Raw genomic sequence first — 20849 nt, 5'->3', positions numbered from 1 at the left:
TATATATCCCAGAGATAATTGATTTTTTTTTGTCTAAATTAAGAACATTAAATAGAAATATTTGTATAGGACAGATCCAGATTAGTACAATTAATGGCTTCAAATGACTTGATAAAGTATTTCCCCGGAATTCAGAAGTTTTTTCGATTAGCCAGGAAGATAAAATTCCAATTCAATGACTAATTTGCATATTAATTAATTTTATAAATAATTATAAAATTGTTCCTTTTCTTACTCTCATTTTAACCGGATCTTATCATTTCGAACACTAATCGATTTTGACTAAGCTTTCAAAGCCTCAAATTTCTCAATTTTCTTGAGACTAACGGAACTATGACTAGCGTAAAAATTATATTGAATTATATCAATTGAACTGAATAAGACACTGAAAAAAGAAATAAAATTAAAAATGAAAAGCCTATAAACAAATACAATACCAAGTTCTATGTTACTTCATCTGGGACTTACTTGAATAACTAGCAAAGAAACGAATGATCCAAACTGCAAAAATTGCCTTGCGACAAGACCTAATTCCGTGAAGCATAGAATCAAAATTTATAAAACGAGATAGCAATTCATCATAGGTTATATGGCTGGTTTCGATTTTGTTAATTACAAACATGTCTGGAAAACAATATGCTTCTGGATGGACGAAAGATGAGATTTGAATACAATTTTTTCTGTAAGAGCCTTATGACCATAGTCTATCATAAGTAATTTAACTTTCCCGGCTGTTATAACAAAAAAAAAAAAAAAAAAAAAAAAAAAAAAACGCTGGAAAGAATTGTAATAGTCTCAAATTTTTACTTTCCCGGCTGTTATAATTTTCTAATCGTACCATACCTGAAATCTCTATCTCGTTCTATTCTATCTCTATCTCGTTCTATTCTATCTCTACCTCCTTCTATTTCGTTTGATATTTCAGGGTAGGATAGAGATTATAAAACGAAATTTGGCATGGTAACTTGTATATAGGGGACACTGATACTATTAAATTTTAGTGATTAAAGGTTGAAGGAATAGAGAGATATAAGGGTGACATGTGTCATATCTCGAGAGAGGTCGGACTTGATAAAGATTTTACTCGTGATTAGCATTTACAATTTTTTTTATAAAACTCATCACTACTCCGAAAATTAAACCTTTGCCATTTTATAATAATTAATAATATAAAAAGTTTTTTATAACAAATTCTCGTAACAGATGGCGCCAAACACGTTTATTTATTATTACCGTATAATAATATAAATGTTATTTTTTAAATAAAATCTCATAATAGCCAGAAAAGTTGCTCAACTTTTACTAGATTTTTTTATAGCACTCCATAAAGGATCCAATTTCAAATTTTGTAATCGTTCTTTTTTCTGGCAATTAGAATCAGCATGTTCTCGTTCAAACTTTCATTATATTATTTCTATGGTAAATTAAATTCTCTCCAAGAAACAAAACTGATATCGTTTATATGTTTTCTTATAAATTTGTGTCAGGCATAACAGTCTCATAGCAACAGGGCCATTCGATTGTTTTGTTTTGTTAAGTTATGGCAACGTAACACTTGGGCGATCTGCCTAGGGGGATGCCTTCTGGGAGGTCTTTTTTAAGGGTAACCCTATTCAGCGTTACAAATGTGGAGAAAACCCGGAAAACTCCACGTGGCCATCCCGTCCTGGCCAAGCGACCCACGAGCCAAACCCACGACCGAACTCCCAGTGTTCAGGGTACGAAACCGCTTGGCCACCGGTGGGCCAGGGCCATTCGAACCCTTACGACATGAAATACCTGATAAGTGAGTTCAAACCAGAGTTGACAACTGCTAGAAATTTTCCGAACTGCACAAAATTTTAAACATTGTTCGGAAAACGAAAACTGTTGAGAAATGTTCTGAAAAATGAACGAAGAGTTGCGTGTTTTTATTTCAGCTCGTCCCTTTTCCTTAAGAGAAGTTGACACTCATAATTCGAATTATTTTCATTTCTGCTAGATTAAATAAATATATATTTTCATTTTTGTTTCTCCATCCTGTGTGCACTAAAAAAGCCTATTTTAATCATATCCAGTAATTGTGAGTTCGGCCATGTCCACGGGAAAGGTCAAAGTAGTGAAGGACGGTGCGGATAGTCCATGAAAAATTCCTGAAGGTGCTTGCCTGGATTCGATCACAGGTTCCCCAGTGCGATAGAAGGAAACCTTAACTGCATCGACCATCCGGCTTTAGAAGGGAGGTTTCTTTCCCACATCATTATTTTCAAGTTAGTTTTTTTGACACTTAAAAAAAATCCTTTTTATCCAGGAATCGTTCCTTCTCCGCGTTTGAAGCTTATAAACCCATTGAATATCAGACTCGTTCATAATAAATAATTAAAAACAATTCTAATACACTAAATAAACACTTTTACATAACCTAACTTGCCCACCAGTAGCCGAGTGGATAAACCCACTGAATACTGGTAGTTGGTCATGATTCTCGCGCACCAACGGGCTGGCCACCTTGAGTTTTCCGGGTTTTCTTTACGTTAGTAAAACCTAAATAGGGGCTAGTTTCCCATAAAATATCACCCGAAAAGCATTTTCTCCTCGGCAGATCGCCCATGTGTCACGTTGCCATATACGAATAAACCAAACAATCTAACTTTGTATGGCTATTTTAAAAATTAGTAATCGGTCCATATAGAGGTATAAATACCTTACATATTTTTAAAAATGTCCTTAACTATCTGTATTATGGTGCACCTCCTGTGATATTTTCGGGGTCCGGTCATTGTATATATATATATATATATATATATATATATATATATATGCTTTTGTCAATGCTGTTTGCTTTTGTCGGTCGGTTAAGAGTAATGTAATATAATATTTAGATCAATATAATCTAAAAGTATAATATTGTTCAAAATAAGAGTATTGCTATATACAGTGAATATATATATATATATATATATTCACCGTATACTTTTAGATTATATTGATCTAAATATTATATTACATTACTCATAACTGATTGACAAAAGCATGCAGAATATATAAATTTTATTATTTTAAATAAAGGCATAGCTTTTTGAAAGAGAAAGCAGAGCGTTGGCGATTGAATGAACGTAACTGACGATTCTGAAGATAAAAATTATGCTAATATAAAAGTAAATATTGAAGTGCACCCGAAACGTAAAAATCTACTTTGCATATGACAATTGCAGTATTTATTTTTGAAAATAGAGTTTCAAGTGAATGAAAATATCCAGCTGTTTATGAAGTTAGAACGTTTGAATTGAATTGATTTCATTCATAACACTTTTATTAAAATAGGCTATGTAAACCTACGAAGTAATATTCTATTGAAAGAAGCATTATATAAACAAGAAGTATTTCAATTTCCATCTTCTCTTTTTATTTTTAATATAAAATGTTTAAAAATACATCTGTTCACGTATATAAGTCTAACATATACATGTATATGAATAATTATATATACAATTGTCTGATGTTTCTAGTAATTCAGCTTAAGATCATATATTACGTGTAGTATGATAGCTGACATTTTGTGAAATTATTATTAACGAATAAAATAATAATAATAATAATGCAAAATTAAGAGGAACATTTCATTTTAAATACTATATATATCAATTTTTAAATGAAATATTAGTGCCGACATTGTTAGTGCGGAATTGTTAGCACTTAGTCAATTTGTCATATCTTCAGCTGCACAAACTGCGATTAGACCTATTTTGGACGACACAAACGCTTCCTCCATAAAAATAAATATTTTAACTTGTTATTTGCTTCTCAATGGATGAAGCAATTAGAAAACTGCAAGGGATCTATTTTAGCAAAATTTTCATGAAATAAAGAATATATCTCTTGTGGAATGCAGCATATAGGCCTATAGTCTAAGTCGCGACTACCTGTAAACAATGAGGTCTAGATATCAAACGGGTCATTTGGGATAAGAGAACTTGAGTTTTTAATCACTTAACCTTCAAACTGAAATACAAGCGACAAAAAGTAACGATACCCAGCGGAATTTCTCTTGAAAGTCGCACATGAAATCATTACTTGTTAGCAAAGTTATTAAATAAAATTGCATCTTACAAATTCATAGCTTTTTCAACAATAATTTAATATTAATTGATATAACAATACAATTAGAACGTGCATATCTTGAGCTTCACAATTTGTGCTGAAAAATCGTTTATGGTGATTACCAAAAGGTAAAAAGACAAGTTACTCCATTGATGTTTTGAATGTGACTGATGGAGGTGCAGTCTAGTAAGGGGAATGTTCTCTTGCAGGGCTGCTAGCCCTCTTATTATTATGAATACAGAAGAAATATAGGTAAGGTTGAAAACGTGGGTTATTAAGGAATATTTATTAAAACCATTTTTTTTTTTTTTTTTTTTCTTTTCTTTTTGCTCTAATAGAAAAATAGACTTTTGTTGTTCTAAATAGCCTTGTGGTATGTGAGTCGGCCCGATGTCAAATTGTTTACAAACTTTAGATAAAATTTTATTTAACAAATAGCGTACAAGGATATCGAAAATTATCTATCTTTAAATTCCTTTATACATGATTAGATTACAAATATTTGAAAAAATTCAGATAGTTTAATTCCTAAAAACAAACAAAAACTGTCATATGTAATTTGTATAAGATCTACTTACCCAAGAAAGTTATATTACTCGAATAAATTATTAATATTATGTATAAAATTTGTAAAAATCTTTAACATGTGGGCCTACTATATGATATAATTTAAATATATTCTTTGTTTTGTTATTTATTTACAATTACACTGCTGGCCATTAAAATTGCTACACCAGGAAGGAAAGCAAAGAGCATAATCATATTTATTATACAGTATAATGAAAGGAAGACATGATCAAATTGATAGGTAATCTTGAGGTACAGAGCACCCAGCATGTTATACCTTTCATGTATATTTCGCGTTTGTTCTGTACAGCGTTAGTGGTGTAGCAATTTTAATAGCCAGCAGTGTGTATATAAAATTTATTTAGACAGTTTTTTTAGTTTAAAATATATACATATTTTCTACTTTCTACACATAAATATAAAGCTTTAGGTTAAGTCAAATTATAAACAATTTTCTTATAGTGGGCCTAAATATTTGTTTTTAAAGAACGAAGAACGTCTATTATTTATTTTTTATTTTTCAAGGAATTCAATGAAGTAAAACTCATATTTTTGTAATTTTTAAAATCCTAATACTTACGTTGTGAAAGTTATCGAATACTTTAGACCCGAGAAATGTATTTTGATAATTTTAAAATATTTCTTAGTTATGAATAAGTGTTTGTTTTTCCTTACAGACTGATGAGTCGACAGGTGTATTGTGAGATAAGGGAGATAGGTTAAGTGTTTGTTTCTATACGTATGGTTTTTAGTGAATATGTATATAAGAAAATACATATATATGCCATATAAAAAACCGGATAAACAAGATATTTTCTGTAATAATTTATGACATTTACATTAAGTGCAACGGTTTATCAATTTATTATCATTATCTAATATTATATCTTATGATGTCATAAACTGTTTATTAGTTTTATCTATTATTAAATAATAAGTTATCTGCTCAAAACGTATGCGAAACAACCTTTTTTTAAAACAAGTAATTTTTAATTTATTATAAAAAATGAATGTTTTTTTCTATTTTAGTTTATTATATCAATATTTAAGGTTACTGAATAGGCATAACATGGGCTAAATGGTGTGCATTATTAAAATGCGATAGGAACAAATACTTGTTTGCTTTGTTTCTGGAAAGAAAACATTCATTTGAAATATGATCTGAAAATAAAAGCATTGATCGTAGTTAATAGTTTATTTAGCCTTTATTCCCAAAGATATTGATTTGTTTCGATAAAATGATTATATGATATGAGTGAATCTGATTAAAAAAATATGACGTATGAGATGAATTTTACGTACTGTATTTCTGTTTTGTTAATTTGATTTGTTCAATTTATTTATATTGTTTTTTTTTATGTATGAATTTAATTTCAACATTTTATCTTAAAGTTTTAAATAATAAAAGTTTTACTAATATGTAAAATACAGTACCGATAATAACTGATTTAACATCTAAAGCAATATTTATAAAGCAGATAAAAGAACTTTGAAAAATTCTTTTAAGAAAAAGTCCTTCAAACTTTTCTAATTTTATTTATTTAAATATAAAATATATCTACATATATTTTATATTTAAATACTTAGTAGTAAGTAGGCTAATACTTAAAAATTCTATAGTGAATATTTTATTTGCATCTTTTCCTCTAAATACGTATCTTTCATGTCAATACTTTAAAGTTATACGTCTACGTAGTGAACATTATTAACGCTATAATGGGTACTGTACATGAGTTTGATATTGTTATCTGAATTCGTAACCATGTGATAACTTATAAGTTAAATAAGGTCAATAGATAAAGTTAACCGTTTTCCAGATTTTAAATTTCTTCTCAAATTATTTTAGTGTAAATCTTGTCTTTCGTTATTTCAGTAATAGGTTATTATACGGAACAGTATCAATTGAGAAATCAGTTCGGAGTAACCTCAATCATCACTGATGTCGATTGCGTATATTCATATCTAGTAGCGGTTTTGAAATCCTAACCAAATGTCGGACGACCGGATGACCGAGCTGTTAAGTGGCAGCCTATTGTCACCTTAACCTTAATCGGGACGGTCGAAAAACACCAGGAATCTTTTTGGGTGATCAGTCCCAAAAATTTCGTGATGTCGGGCCCCGTTCCTCGTCACCAGAGCGCCCATTGCGAGCCTTAAACCCATAATGGCTTGCTAAGAAAAAGCCCTCAGTGTCCACACGGCGGAAAAGTAAATCATGTATCGTACAACAGGCCTACTTAGTCTACGGTCCTAGACACTACTGGATACTTTTATGTTTTTTCCGCCCTGTGGACACTAGGAGGGTTTTTTTTAAGTATATCGTGGCTTCAGCCAGGTCCATGATGAGACTGCTGAACAGTGAGAGACTGACATATTCAGGACAGACTGTCCAAGAAAAATTCGCGGTGTTTTTCAATCGTGATCTCTCAGAGAGGTAGGCTGACGCCTTAATCGCTGGCTGGATGGCAGAGAAAATTAAGACACCGGCTTACTTCTCACCCTGAATCGCGAGAACCTGACCAATAACGAATATCGATAAGCACATATTTGTGCGAATCTGTGAGTTCACTAAAAAAACACAATACCTTAAGCAAATATGACTGTTTTTGTGCCCAAATCTGCCACTGTTTATATTATATATATTAAATAGCGACAATTATTTTCGAATATTCAGTTCAGGAACCGCGTTGTAGCACTTATTGTACTAATTTTTGTATAAAAGTATTAGTCCAAATCAATGCATGAATTGTGAAATAAAGGCGTTTGACAAATCAAGCGTTGATATGAACTAATAATAGTTCTTACAGAAAAATCAATAATAATTAGTCCCTAGTATTTTTATCATTCATAAGATCGGCATTTTTTTAACAACATGCTACCTCACCCTTACCCTTTTTTATCTTAATAACAAAAATACTTATCTTGGTGAAAAAAGTGAATACCAAGCATTTTTTTCATATCAATATTTTTAAAGTTATATGAATACGAGTTTGATATTTTATCTGAACTTGCAAACGTGTGATATAAATAAGGTAAAATAAATAAATATTAATACAAAAAATAAAAATAATAAAGTTCAATAGATAAGGTTGAAGTTCAGATCTCAAGTTTCTTCTCATAATAGTTTTATAATCAAATTCCGCCGCTTTCAAAACTTATTTAATTTTTTTTCTCAAATTAATAAATGAAAAATTTTGAAGATTTTTTAAAATACAATTGTTTCTGATGAAAATACGTTCTTAGTTTTGGATAAACAAGAAATTATGCTTTTAATATAATAATTTCTGGTTTATTCAGAAAATTGCCAATTTATCAAAAAATAAATTATATTTAAAAAGTATTTCATGAAAATGAGTTAATACTAGAATCTAGAACATGTTATTAGAAAAAGGAAATTAAAAGAATTTTAATTTATTATTTGCAAAATTATTTTGCAAATAATAATTGGGCTATATTGCCGCTAATAATAATTATTAAATACCGAGTAATTTGGTATTAGAGGTAGGCATTAGGCGCCATCTCTTAATAAAATTAATAATTACTGAATAATTAAAATTAATATTTATTACATAATATAGAAAATTTTTATAGAAAAGAATCGGCCCGGAGCGGAACTCGAACCCGCAACGGCCACTTACCGTGTGGATGAATTGCCAATTTCCAAATTATTTAATAAATTTTAATTATTAAAATTAATCAGAGATGGCGCCTAACGCCTATTTCTAGTGACAAATTACTCGGTATTTACTCGTTATTAGTAGCGGTAATATAGCCCTATTTAATCCGATATTGGTTTAGCTTTAATATAATTAACGGGCACTGAGACGTTTATATGTGTTTTCTTTGTAATTTAATATAATGTAATTAATTAATACATCTCAAAATTAAAATAATATTTAAATTTTTATCGGTATTTCAAATTCGACTACAGTATTTATAATGTAAAATAACCAAAATTATATGATTTTGCTTGATTTTATTCCAACAGATGGCAGTATATGAAATTAAATAAATTTTTTTGAATATTGACAGAGACTATTATTTACTGTGAAATTAAACAAAGCAATATGTCAGTGAGGATTCAGAAAATTTCAATTTTTTAACTGATACAGGCATCGAAATATCTTATATCTAGAATATTGGCCGACAGATATAAGAAATAAAGTTTTAATTTTCATTTAATTGAATATATATAAAACTGATGCGAGGTGTTATAAATTATCTTCACAGCGACATTACATGAACATAATAAAATAGTAAAAACAATAATTCTCATTATACAAATATTATGGTAAATTTTTACAGGTTTTAATTTACAGGCTTATTTAAAAAGCAAAAATTAATATATATTTTTTTAATATTAAAATATACAGGATCTGAATTTCGAAATGTTGAACAGACAACGCTATTTCTACTGATGAAGAAACTTGAAGTTAATGACTAACCAAATTTACATTGACTCATATCTTTGGTCATCAAGTTGCATAGGTCTAATAACTAATTTATGGATATGCAATATAAATCGTACCCTTCTAAGGAGTTTCTTTGCAACGCAAGTTAACATATTGGTTGAAATCATAGGCATTATTAAAATAAGAAAAATGTTACAGAAAACGCGCAAATTTTTAATGAAAATTAAGATGTATAACTAATTTTAAAGAAATAAATAATTTCTTGTATGTTAGAATGATGTAATATAACCTAAAAACTTTGTTTTATTCTATAATTTAACATAATGATTTTTCCTTGATTTAGTATCAGTAAACATAATTTATGGTAGATAATAGCTGTTGAGGTATTCCTTAAGTGAATTATCTTCAAAAATTCCTCATTATTGGATGTTAAACGATCATTTAACATTGTAAAAGCCTTACTGTCCTTTAATTCTAATATTATTGTTAATTGTCTACTTGGACTTTACTTATTAATAGGACTTTATACTGGTGTTTAAGGATTGGCACAGTAATGAGAGTTAGTTCAGGAAAGAACAAAATTTCTTTATTATATCACCTGTATATTATTATATCACAGAAATTATTACTACAGGTGATATAATAAAGAAATTTTGTTCTTTCCTGAGCTAACTCTCATTACTGTGCCAATCCTTAAACACCACTATAAAGTCCTATTAATAAGTAAAGTCCAAGTAGACAATTAACAATAATATGATCATTTAACATCATTATCACGATTTATAATTACGATTCATTACAATTATATCGTTAAAATTATTACCGTAATAGATCGTTAAAAGTTATTCTTATTTTCCTCTTTAATATTTTCGACTGAATTTTCTTATTAGTTTTAAGCAGCGTTCAGTATACACGGAAAATTCAATATTTTCCTCCTTTTCGTCACAGAAAAATATTTTAACTTTTATCAAATAAAGTTAAATGTCGAAGGAAAAACAATGAAAAGTTGTTGCACTTTTATTTATATTTTTTCTTGTAATTCTAACTTCTATTTAGAAATGAAAATGCTTCTCCTATTATAAAGTGAGGGATTTTTAAAATAAAATATAAACAATGATTATGAAATTTAATGTTTTTTATTCATGTAGATGATGATATATACAGATTTCTTAACAGATTTAACGTACATTTTAAATACTAATTTAATAAAAATAAAAAAGTAGAACGAGAAATTATTTATTGTGACATCGTCACAATGCCGAGGTGTAATTTTTAATCATATTCTTAATTTATTTAATTTAAAATATATGCTCTCCACCTAAAATTAGTAGTGGTTTGCCCCTGTACATCATACTTTTCCTGTAACAATAGAGTCGTGCCGGTCATCTATCTAACACCTTTCAGGGGAAAACTTTCGAATTAAAATAATATGACTTCCGGTTTTCTTCGGAAGTTCGTATATAGTTAGTAGGGACCTTCTACCCCAAAGGTTTCCATATCTGGTCTCGGATTTCATCTGTCTAATTCTGTTCTCGAGATTAAGGAAAGACAGACGGACGACAGTGGAAATTTATAGGCCAATAAGAACAATCTATGCGCTATGCTTTCTACTTATTACAGAATAACAACGGGTTGATAAAGATTCCATAGTACACAAAACTGAAAACCACTGTTTTATCACATTTATAAGCTGTTAATACTCGTACATCAGTACTCAAAAAGTTCCTTACTATGTGACACATGCTTAACATGCAGCTTTCTATACTGTAATACAAAAATGTTATTAAGATCTAATATTTCTACTATTTTACATATTAGATAATGAAAAACCATAGAAGAGTAAAATGTAAGCATAATGAATTCTTTATCAATATCCATATTCAAGTTTTGTATGTCTTATTGTTATTGGACTGCAACTGCAATTTGATAAAACTGTAGACGTAAATTCCCACTGTTGTCTGCCTGTCCTTTCTTAATCTCGAGAATGGTATTAGATAGATGAAAGTCAAAGCCAGATATGAAAAGCTTGGGGGAAGAAGGCATCGATTAACTATATACGATCTTCTGCTTTTGTCCGGAAGTCACGTTATTTCAATTCAAATATTTCTCCTGAACGGAGTTAGATATGACTTCTTTGTTGTTAACAGGAAAAGTAAAATATACAGAAACACGACACAACTAAACTTAATTGCATTATGACGAAAAATTGCAGCCCGATATTGTGACGATGTCACAATAAATAATTTCTCGTTGCCATTAAAACATAAGTTATTATTATAATACTTGTAGTTTGATAGAGATAAGTCTAATTGAGAGCCATAAGTTTTCTCGATTAACCTCGTTAGTCTCTAATTACATAATATATATATATATATATATTATATTATATTATAAATATATAATAAAAATGCAGAACTAACGATAAAACAATACATTAATTTATATTTTAAAAAAAAATAAACCAGCAACGAGTTGTTTAACTTTTAACCCGACATTTAAAATTTTGGTGGTGTCATCTGTTATCATATTTTATTTTAAAAACATTTTATGTTTTTAACTGTTATAAAATGGCAGAATGCTTAATTTTGAGGGTAGGAATGAGTTTTATAAAAAAAAAAAAAATAATAATAATAATAATTGTAAATGCTAATAACGAGTAAAATTGGCATTAGAGTATTGGCATAAGTCCGACCCTACTGGAAATACATTCGACTCTTCGACCTTTAACCACCAAAATTTAATAGCATCAATTCCCCTAATAAACAAACCTCCCTACAAACTTTTAGAAATTTTCGACAAAGGCACAGGAGTTATTAAGCTTCAAATAGGATGAACAAAATCGTGCCTCCCATACACACTCACTCCTCATATACTAACATCCATCCCATTCATACATACAGAAATTACCCCCGAATATTTTTTGCATTTCTCAACGTTTCAAGTTATCCTAAGTCCGAAAATGTAAAAATGTTGGAAGGGTCATTTTTGACTGATCGTCATACTTTCCCTCTGTTATATAACAGCCGGAAAATTAATATCTCTATTCAAATGATATCAATACCACATAAATTTCATTTTATTTTTGATTCACCGTCAAACGCAAAATTATATTTTTGAGGAAAACAGAAAACAATACAGTATTGTTTGTAATTGTCATCAATAAACAATAAGGAAATGTCGTAAGAGAAAAAACAAATAAAAGTTATTTTAAAATATACTACATGTTGTACTTAATAGTTTGAACATGGCAGCATGGAACTATTGCTGTTAAAATGTTACAATTAGGTCTATAGTTTGGTTACAAGCCGTAGCTCAAACTGAAGCTTGAGCTGAAAGCTGCTATAAGTTATTTGTGAAATTTAATAACAATATATACGGCATATAATAACAATAACATATATTGTATATATATATATATTAAATTATTTTTTATTCTGAATGATACAGAACAAATAAGTTATGTTATATTCTCTCAGTTCAGAGGAAAAAACGTTAGATGTACAGTACTTTCGTTCTCCATCATTCACCATTTTCAATGATAGTACACAAGTTATATTTTTATATTATTTTGAATATTATAGTTAGTGAACAATAGAGTACTAGTGAGAATTTAATTTATGGGGTATATAAGTCTACATACCGCAATATATAGTCTATATCGGGGTGGCGAACCTATGGAACGCGTGCCCAAAGTGGCACGTAAGGAGAAATCATCTGGCACGTAATGTATCATACGATTTCTGTCTTTTTCAATCATACTTTCGGTTTATCACCTGATCGTCCTTTTTTCAATCAGCTTTTTTACAGTTATTCTAATTAAAGCGTATTCGTTTAATTTCTTTAAATATTGTTATTCGAACTCTGAAACTTTAGCACGCATTAACATCTTTAAAGCTAAGTATGCTTACAATACGGCACGCAAACACAAAAAGGTTTGCCATCCCTGGTCTATATATTCCCCGTTATCAAGCCTTTTCTCCAGAATGTGTTCATAGAATGATTACAAAATTATACACATATAAAACTTTTGTCCCAATCAGAACTCCGGTAACTTACGTATCAGTAAATTAGGATATCGACGCGGCTTTGTAATGGCGTGGTATTGTTTTCGACATGGAGCCGTAATGTTTATTCATCTTAATCGTCTGTATTCACGCGGAATAAGATAAAATGAAGATCACGGATAAAGAATACACGGGAGAGTAGATTTGAGTTTAAAGTACTGATAATTTCGACTTGACGAGACCGTATTATATAGAAAAACCTTATATACTGTATCCAGGACCTGTAGTCAGCTTCGAGTTAGCGCAGTTCATTTTAACGAGGCTTTACTCTATACACAGTATATATACACATGTATTTATGTATTTATTTATTGATAGTTTGAGAAAATATCATGTGTAGATCCGTGTGCATTCGAGCTATGATCCGTTAATTTTATTCTCCGTAACCAAAAGTGACTAAATAAATTAAAACAATTTTGATATTAAAAATTTTTGTGATGAGATTATTGAAGATATTGAGCCAATTTATATTAAATTTATTTTAAATGCGAAATATTCTGCTAGAGTCTCAATGAATATGAAAATTATTGTTATTTTTTTTTTATATTCAAGAGACTTGTTTAATTAATGGATTTTAAACACTGAAGAGCATATACAGTATAGTACATGCTTCTTAGAAATCCCAGTAAATAGTGAATAAAAATTACTAAACTACAGATTATCTGACAATTTGTGGTAATTTTTATTCAGTCACTCCAGACATCATTCTAGAAATTAATTTAATAAAAACTGATTTACTTCATTTAATAAATGAAGAATTAGCATTTAAACAATTAGGTAAAATGTAGGATTTAGCTAACACAATTAGTATTCAGTGTGTAGAAAAGAAGTTCGAAGAACCACTTAGTAATTACGGAAAAACTATATAAACTTTTCAAGTACTGAGCTAATAGTGATACTAATTTTGCTAATGGAAAGTTCCAACAGAACTTCTGAAATCTCTGGATAAATAAGTAACATTAGAATAATCAACAAAAATCACGCAACATCTAAACAGATTTTTTGCAGTTAACGGTGCTACGAATATTTTTTTACATTGAAACACAGTATTATTAAAGAGTGTGTCAACCAACCACACACAGAATTATTTTCATTATCATAATTTAATATATTATGTAATAAAGATTTCTCTCTCTCTCTCTATTTTTATAATTTTAATATTCTTTAATATAAATGAAATATTATAATATTCAATTTAACTATTATTTTTTACATGATTAAAAGAGAATTTAACTTTAATTAATTAAAAATTAGCAATTAAAAAAAAGGCATCGTCTGATGTTTAAATTTGATACACTATTGAACTCAATATATAATTGACAATATCCCTTCTATAGAATACTAATAGAACATTAATAACTAAGCACGTAAAAATGTTATTTTAAAAAATAAGTTTTTTTAATCTATAGAAAGAATCAAATAGATAATGGATTTTCTTTAATATTTTAAATATGATAACAACAAATAGAATTCTATATTATTAACTATTATTAACAGCAACATCCAAACTTCTAGGTTAAAATCATAGATTCATATTCTAAACAAGAGTAAGAAGAAAGACCACAAAACATCCGATTATTTACAGTAAATACAATACTTTAAATTAGAAACAATACTTGAAATTCGATACAATTGAATTATATACTTTAAAAACCTGAACATTGATATAAAATTATCTAAAAATTTATTTTACTAAATATGAATAATAAGTATTATCATTATTTTAAAGAAAAACTTGTAGATGAAATTTTATTAGAAATATTAAAGAATATTTTCTGAAGTCTTAAAAAAATTATTTTCCTAGATTGAGGAAAATAATCTTGCCACAAAATAATATAATATAATGCCTGCAAAATGACATCACACTATATTTATAGTGTATTAAAATATTTTATTTATTTCATCTACTAACCATAAGGTCATATAACTAATACTAAAATAAAATTTTTATTATAAAATTATATTTTATCACATTCAAACAAGCAATTCATTTTTAACGACTTCAATAATCTAACTATATGATCATTGAGTCATTTATAACGAAGACTTTTCTTATTAATCATTCTTTAAAGAGTTCATATATAATCTAAGTTACTATACATTAATGTTTTAATAATTAATTTTGATAATCGATTCGATTATGCTCAGTACCGCAAATAGAAATGATTAATCTACTACAGGTTATATTATGTGATAGTTTTATAATGTTAAAGATTAATAATACAACAGATTTTAAAACCAGCAAGCATGATATAGAAAATTCTTATATATAATCCTGTTAAATTATGAAAAATATTTCTGACATTCTCCTATTTTCAAACATCTAGAGTATGTAAAAAAATGTTAAATTAACGAAACGTACGCGCTTAATACTTATTTCTACTTCCGGAAAATTTACGTTTTATTACTGCCTTTCATACAAAACATTACAGACATTTTAAATAAAATAAATTACAAAACAAAATACAATTGACATCAGCAAAAACTCACACTTTCTCTGCATTTTAAATGTAAAAATACATTTGATGTTATACTAAACATTATTTTTAGTATTAAAAATGTCATGTACAGTACGTTTAATACATTACGTATATTGTAATTTGCATTGTATGTCATAAAGAAATTCAATAAAATAATCGATGAAATAATCAATACATTAAAAAAAATCAAAACTTCTGCACTGGATACTTTAAATGACATGGCATTGTGTTTTCAAAATGAAGCATATTTTTACAGATTATTAAAGTTATAATAGGCACTGTACATACAATCGTATTCCAATTATTCAAAATTATAGGAAGCTGAAGAGGAAGAAAAATGTTTGTATTTTTACTTTAATATTGATTTTAAAGGAGTGTTTCAAAACTGTTACATTAAATTAATAGCATTATATTGGCAGTGTCATAAGAAAGTTCAATTAAATACCTTTATAAACTGTTTACTTTAGGAATTACTACCGAAAATATAAAGCGAAATAACTTAGTTAAATATTTTATCCCAAAGCATCCGATGAAATAATCATTCGGGATAAGATGCGACGAGCGAAAATAATTTTAATCTTTCCAGTGTTTAAAATAGAGTGCATTGTTTTTAAATATATTATAGAAATAAATTAAGTGCAAAGTAAATAAGAAAATAAATCACTCATTTTTAAGGACAATTGCCAAATGTTTCCTAAATCATCCGAACCGTTTCATCCAGCCATTGTACTTATTTTCATAAAAGCATCCTTTATATATTGTGCATTATTTATTTTCATCATTTCTGTCCGTAAATATAGTCTTTGATGGCTATTTTCCATCGGATTCTTTCGACCAAATCACATAACTTGCCTGGATTTTCGTATGAATCACACGAAGATCATGATTCAAATTTATCTCATTGTTTCCATGCTAAACAACACCGTACAAAAGAAATGATGCCTATAATTTTTGAATAATTTATATATTTTATTTTATTATTATTATTTAGAAGAAGATTCTTTTTCGTTTTTGAAAAATGTCTTTGCTCTCTAAATTTATATTCAGCAAAGTTATATATTATTTAGATATTTTCTGAAAAACTTTAATAAAATAAATTAATTTTAGTTTATTCGTAAAACCAAATAAATGTGAATATCACACAAGTTTAAAATATTTAAACTAGTACAGAGTATGTAAATAATTTAACCATTTAAAATTAAACCAATTTAGTTTTTCCAGTTCGATTTTAAATTATATTTGATATTTTAGATTATAGAAAGACTAATTAACACCGAGAGGGTGTTAATTAGATAATATTCTAACACTAATTTGTTTTTTTTTATATGATAATATATATATATATATATATATATATGTCACGTATGCATGTGTTAAGTAAAGGATTCTATACCTCGTTCAACGTAACCTTACCAAATTTAGCACGAATATTCTTCGACATCCTACTGTGGGGGTCTCCAGGTCTCCACCTCAGCTACCATAAAGCCCACCTTCTCTTAGTTAAGCCCAAGCAATTTTTTTTGTTACTTACTAAGACCTTTTCAAAATAAAGACAGAAAATTTATCGAAAAGTATTAAGAAATTAATAATAACAATCGGATAGAAAATGTAAAAAAATTCAGCTAGAAATAATAATTACTATAGCAAAATACTTACAAAAAACGTTAATGTAGAGAAATTACAAACGTGTTTACTACAGTAAAAAAATGTAGATATAAAGATTTGAATTTATTCGAAAAACTTGCTCTCTTATTACGTGATCTAAGATATTATCGTAATATTGATTCTGATATCAAGTCCTGGGAAAAAACTAAGTACCCAAATAATTTGTTAAACTTAATCTCACAACTAAATTAACTACAAAATTCTTCAAGAATCATTATTTGATTGATATTGTTTAAAATATTAATTTTGATATTTTTATTCTTAATTAAAAATACTTTTAAATCTGTCTTTTTTAAACTGTTACGGTATTCTTGCTTTCCGATTGAAATGATGATGAATTACTAAAGTACATGAAAAAATAGATTTAAAGGCAGTAGACTAAATCAAAAACAGTTTCTAATTTTAGCGATACAAGGTAATAGAGAATAAACACTTGCGTAAAAAAAATTACATTACAATTCAAGGTGATGTAACTTTATAAATGGACCTTAAAAGCCTTCATAAAGACTTATTTATAAATGTTTTAGTCATTCATCTAAATAAACTTTTAGTAGTGTTATGTAAACGTAAATATATATTAAATGTGTGTAATAGTTACTAAACAAGCTACTGTTAAATATTTATTTATTATACAAAATGAGATTGGTACGCTTTTCTTACATATTTCTTGATCAGCGATTATGATTATTACGAAATGTGAAAATTTCATAATAATTACAACGAAAATTATAATTATAAATATAATTATACTACTTTAAAAACTTTATAAGTTATTAAAAGAATTATGCGTGAATTTTTAAGAAACTTTGTAAAGAAAATACGTAATAAATATTTGGATCCAAAATACTATAATGGATTAAAAATAGCCAACATTTTGATAGCCTTCTCCGCCCTGTGTGAATTAAAAGGATATTTTTCTTAGGTTATGGGTTCAGTCAGGTCACATCGCAGACGGACCCGTCACATCTGAATCAACTTATTTACGAAACTCGTTTCGAACCGATGTTGAATAGAAACTGGTTCCCTAAAGGTATGTTGATGCCTTTACCGTCTTGATCCTTTGCCGTTTACCGTTTGAGAGATGGGCGGCCGTTTCGGCCGCCCATCTCTCAAACGTCTTACGACTATATAATACGAAGAATAAATTCATATGCAAATTTCTATCTCTTCATTCAATTCTAATGAAAAGATCCATCAGTACAGTTAATTAGAATTTCATTGTTTCAGGTAAATACAAGTGGAAAGAATAAACAAACAACTCTAGTTTCAGATGTAATCAAATAAGATATTTACGTTGTTTTTTACGTATTAAATTAATTATTAAATAATATTCGAATATTTTTTTTCCTATTACTAAAAGAAAACATTGATTACGTTTCCGTTTAAAGTACTTAAATTAACCTTTATTATTTATGTTATAAATTATTTGATTTTTTAAAGGAAAAAATGTAATGTAAAACGATTAAATGGCGTTATGAGATAACTGTTTACGTGAATCTACGAAAAAATAAATAATTTTAGCAAATATCAAAAATATCTTAATTAACAAATAAAAAGGCAATTTCTGAATAATATAAACTCACATTAACATTTATATTTTATTTAATTATATCAATTGACGATAATCATCTTAAAAGAAATAAAAACAGAATTTATGCCTCGTAGTTAACTAAAAGTAATATAATTTTGTTTTATTGTCTGTACACGATATTTACTGATACTACACTAAACCTATACACCGCAATTAAGATCCTTAACGATAAAACAAGGAAAAATATATACATATATTTTCCATAATCTCGTTAAAAAGGTAGCATTTTAAAAATAATGAAAATTTAAGAAAATTAAATCGATTCATCATGCTATAAATGATCACATTCTGTACATCTGACTTCTTCCAATTTACGTTTTGTTTAAAGAGTTACCTGTATATTTTTGTTATTTAACATTAAAAATGTTATGAATTTGAAATCCAGTTTCTTCCTTATTATGCAATTACTCCATGTAAGGAATTCCGTATCAAATCTCCTATATACAATCAATAATTTTGTAAATTGTACTGTATATAGTCTACATTCAATGAAGGTATATACATTTACATTATGTATACAGAGAATACATATAGATTTTCGTTATTAACAACTCATCGAAAATTTATAAATCATCAATTTTTTGTTGTATCACCATATTTATTTACCGTAACAGTGTTACGCAAACATATAAAATATTTCGTGGCTACTCAGAAAAAGACGTGAATTTTTAAAGTAAATTAATTTTTAATTATGCTAAATTAAATTATGAATATAAGTGATAAAATTAAGATAATTTTTACACTTTAAACAACCTTAATTTCATTTCTTGCATTTATTTCCTTAGAAGGAACCATTCGAAAGATGCTAATTTTTCTTTCTATGTACTGTACGCTCGTATTACCGTCACACTAAAACATATATTTATAAAATATTTCCATGTACAAAAATGTATGCAACTTAAGTTGCATAAATGTATAAGACTCGGATTTAATTTTATGCATAATGTATATAATTGAATGGTGATACGTTTCCATGAATTCCTAGCCTGTATCAATGAGATCCGACAGCTTGGTTACCATGACAACACTGACGTCATAGCCACCGGATGTACATTGATACAACAAGCAGTGTACTTAAGGTTAGTCTAAGGTGACTTATTTTACAAAATATAATAATAAGAGAAAAAAAATTACTTGCCCAAAATCCACAGTTTCTTCCGTAGAATCCTTCGTGTTGTAGCAGATGATAAGCATCTAATAGTTCTAACGTAGACTCGACTGTTCTATCGGCAAACAATTCACCTTTATCGTAGACGGCAAGATATTTGACAAAGTACGAAACGATTACACGTATGCCGTGTAATATTTTATGATGTTCTTGCAACTTTCGATAATAATATTTCGAACGGAAAAATAAACAATCTCTCTTCAAACAAACTTTGCGGCAGAATTTCATACAAGTTGTACCTTCGGCTTCGAAAACGTGTATCCAGCTTCGAATTCCATTACCTTCGACCTCCGGCGATATATCGAAGTATGGTGTTACCTGACAAATATTATCAACGTGATTTCCGATCCATTTCACGTTATCTAACATCAGTTTCAATATATCAACGTAATTATCGGAATAGGACGATTCGTGTTTATTAAAATAAACTAAATTATTAGATATTACGGGTATTAGTTTTCTATATACCTCGCATACCCTTGCCATTCTCGATTTCTTTCGACAAATCTTCGACACTCAAGAAATCATCGAAAAAACTTATATCAATACGTCTACAGGAGAGAAGATTCTGTCGATTCTGACAGTCATTCGATAATGATTTTTTTCTTTAATTTTCTTTCCAACAGATGGCGCTGTTATCAATGTCGCAAATACCTCACCGCTGGTGAGGTAACACCTTTGCCTCTCCTTTAAAAAAATTCTAAACAGAGCTTTGGAATTAATTGTAAAAACCTCCTTCCATTCGTTTTTTGTAAATGTTTTCGTATTTTAATTTTTGTAAAATTTGTTAGTATTTTTTCCTCTAATCTAGAATTTAAAACA

At 28.2% G+C, this 20849-nt stretch overlaps 1 protein-coding gene across 1 annotated transcript in view; it reads right to left on the bottom strand.

Moving 5' to 3' along the window:
* The window catches only part of Hsl (hormone-sensitive lipase), a 71297-nt gene extending 50689 nt beyond the window's left edge, over positions 1-20608 (bottom strand). The window contains exon 1 of the mRNA XM_067277729.1: positions 19998-20608. Within this exon, the coding sequence (XP_067133830.1) occupies positions 19998-20513 (516 nt within the window). The 5' untranslated portion in view covers positions 20514-20608. The remainder of the gene's footprint in view (positions 1-19997) is intronic.
* Between the last annotated feature and the right edge of the window lie 241 nt (positions 20609-20849).

Source organism: Centruroides vittatus, unplaced genomic scaffold (assembly GCF_030686945.1).
Source record: "Centruroides vittatus isolate TY-2023 unplaced genomic scaffold, ASM3068694v2 contig_754, whole genome shotgun sequence".
Classification (NCBI taxonomy): domain Eukaryota; kingdom Metazoa; phylum Arthropoda; class Arachnida; order Scorpiones; family Buthidae; genus Centruroides; species Centruroides vittatus.
Note: the sequence above shows the minus strand (reverse complement) of the source record. Positions and strands in the feature narration are given on the sequence as shown.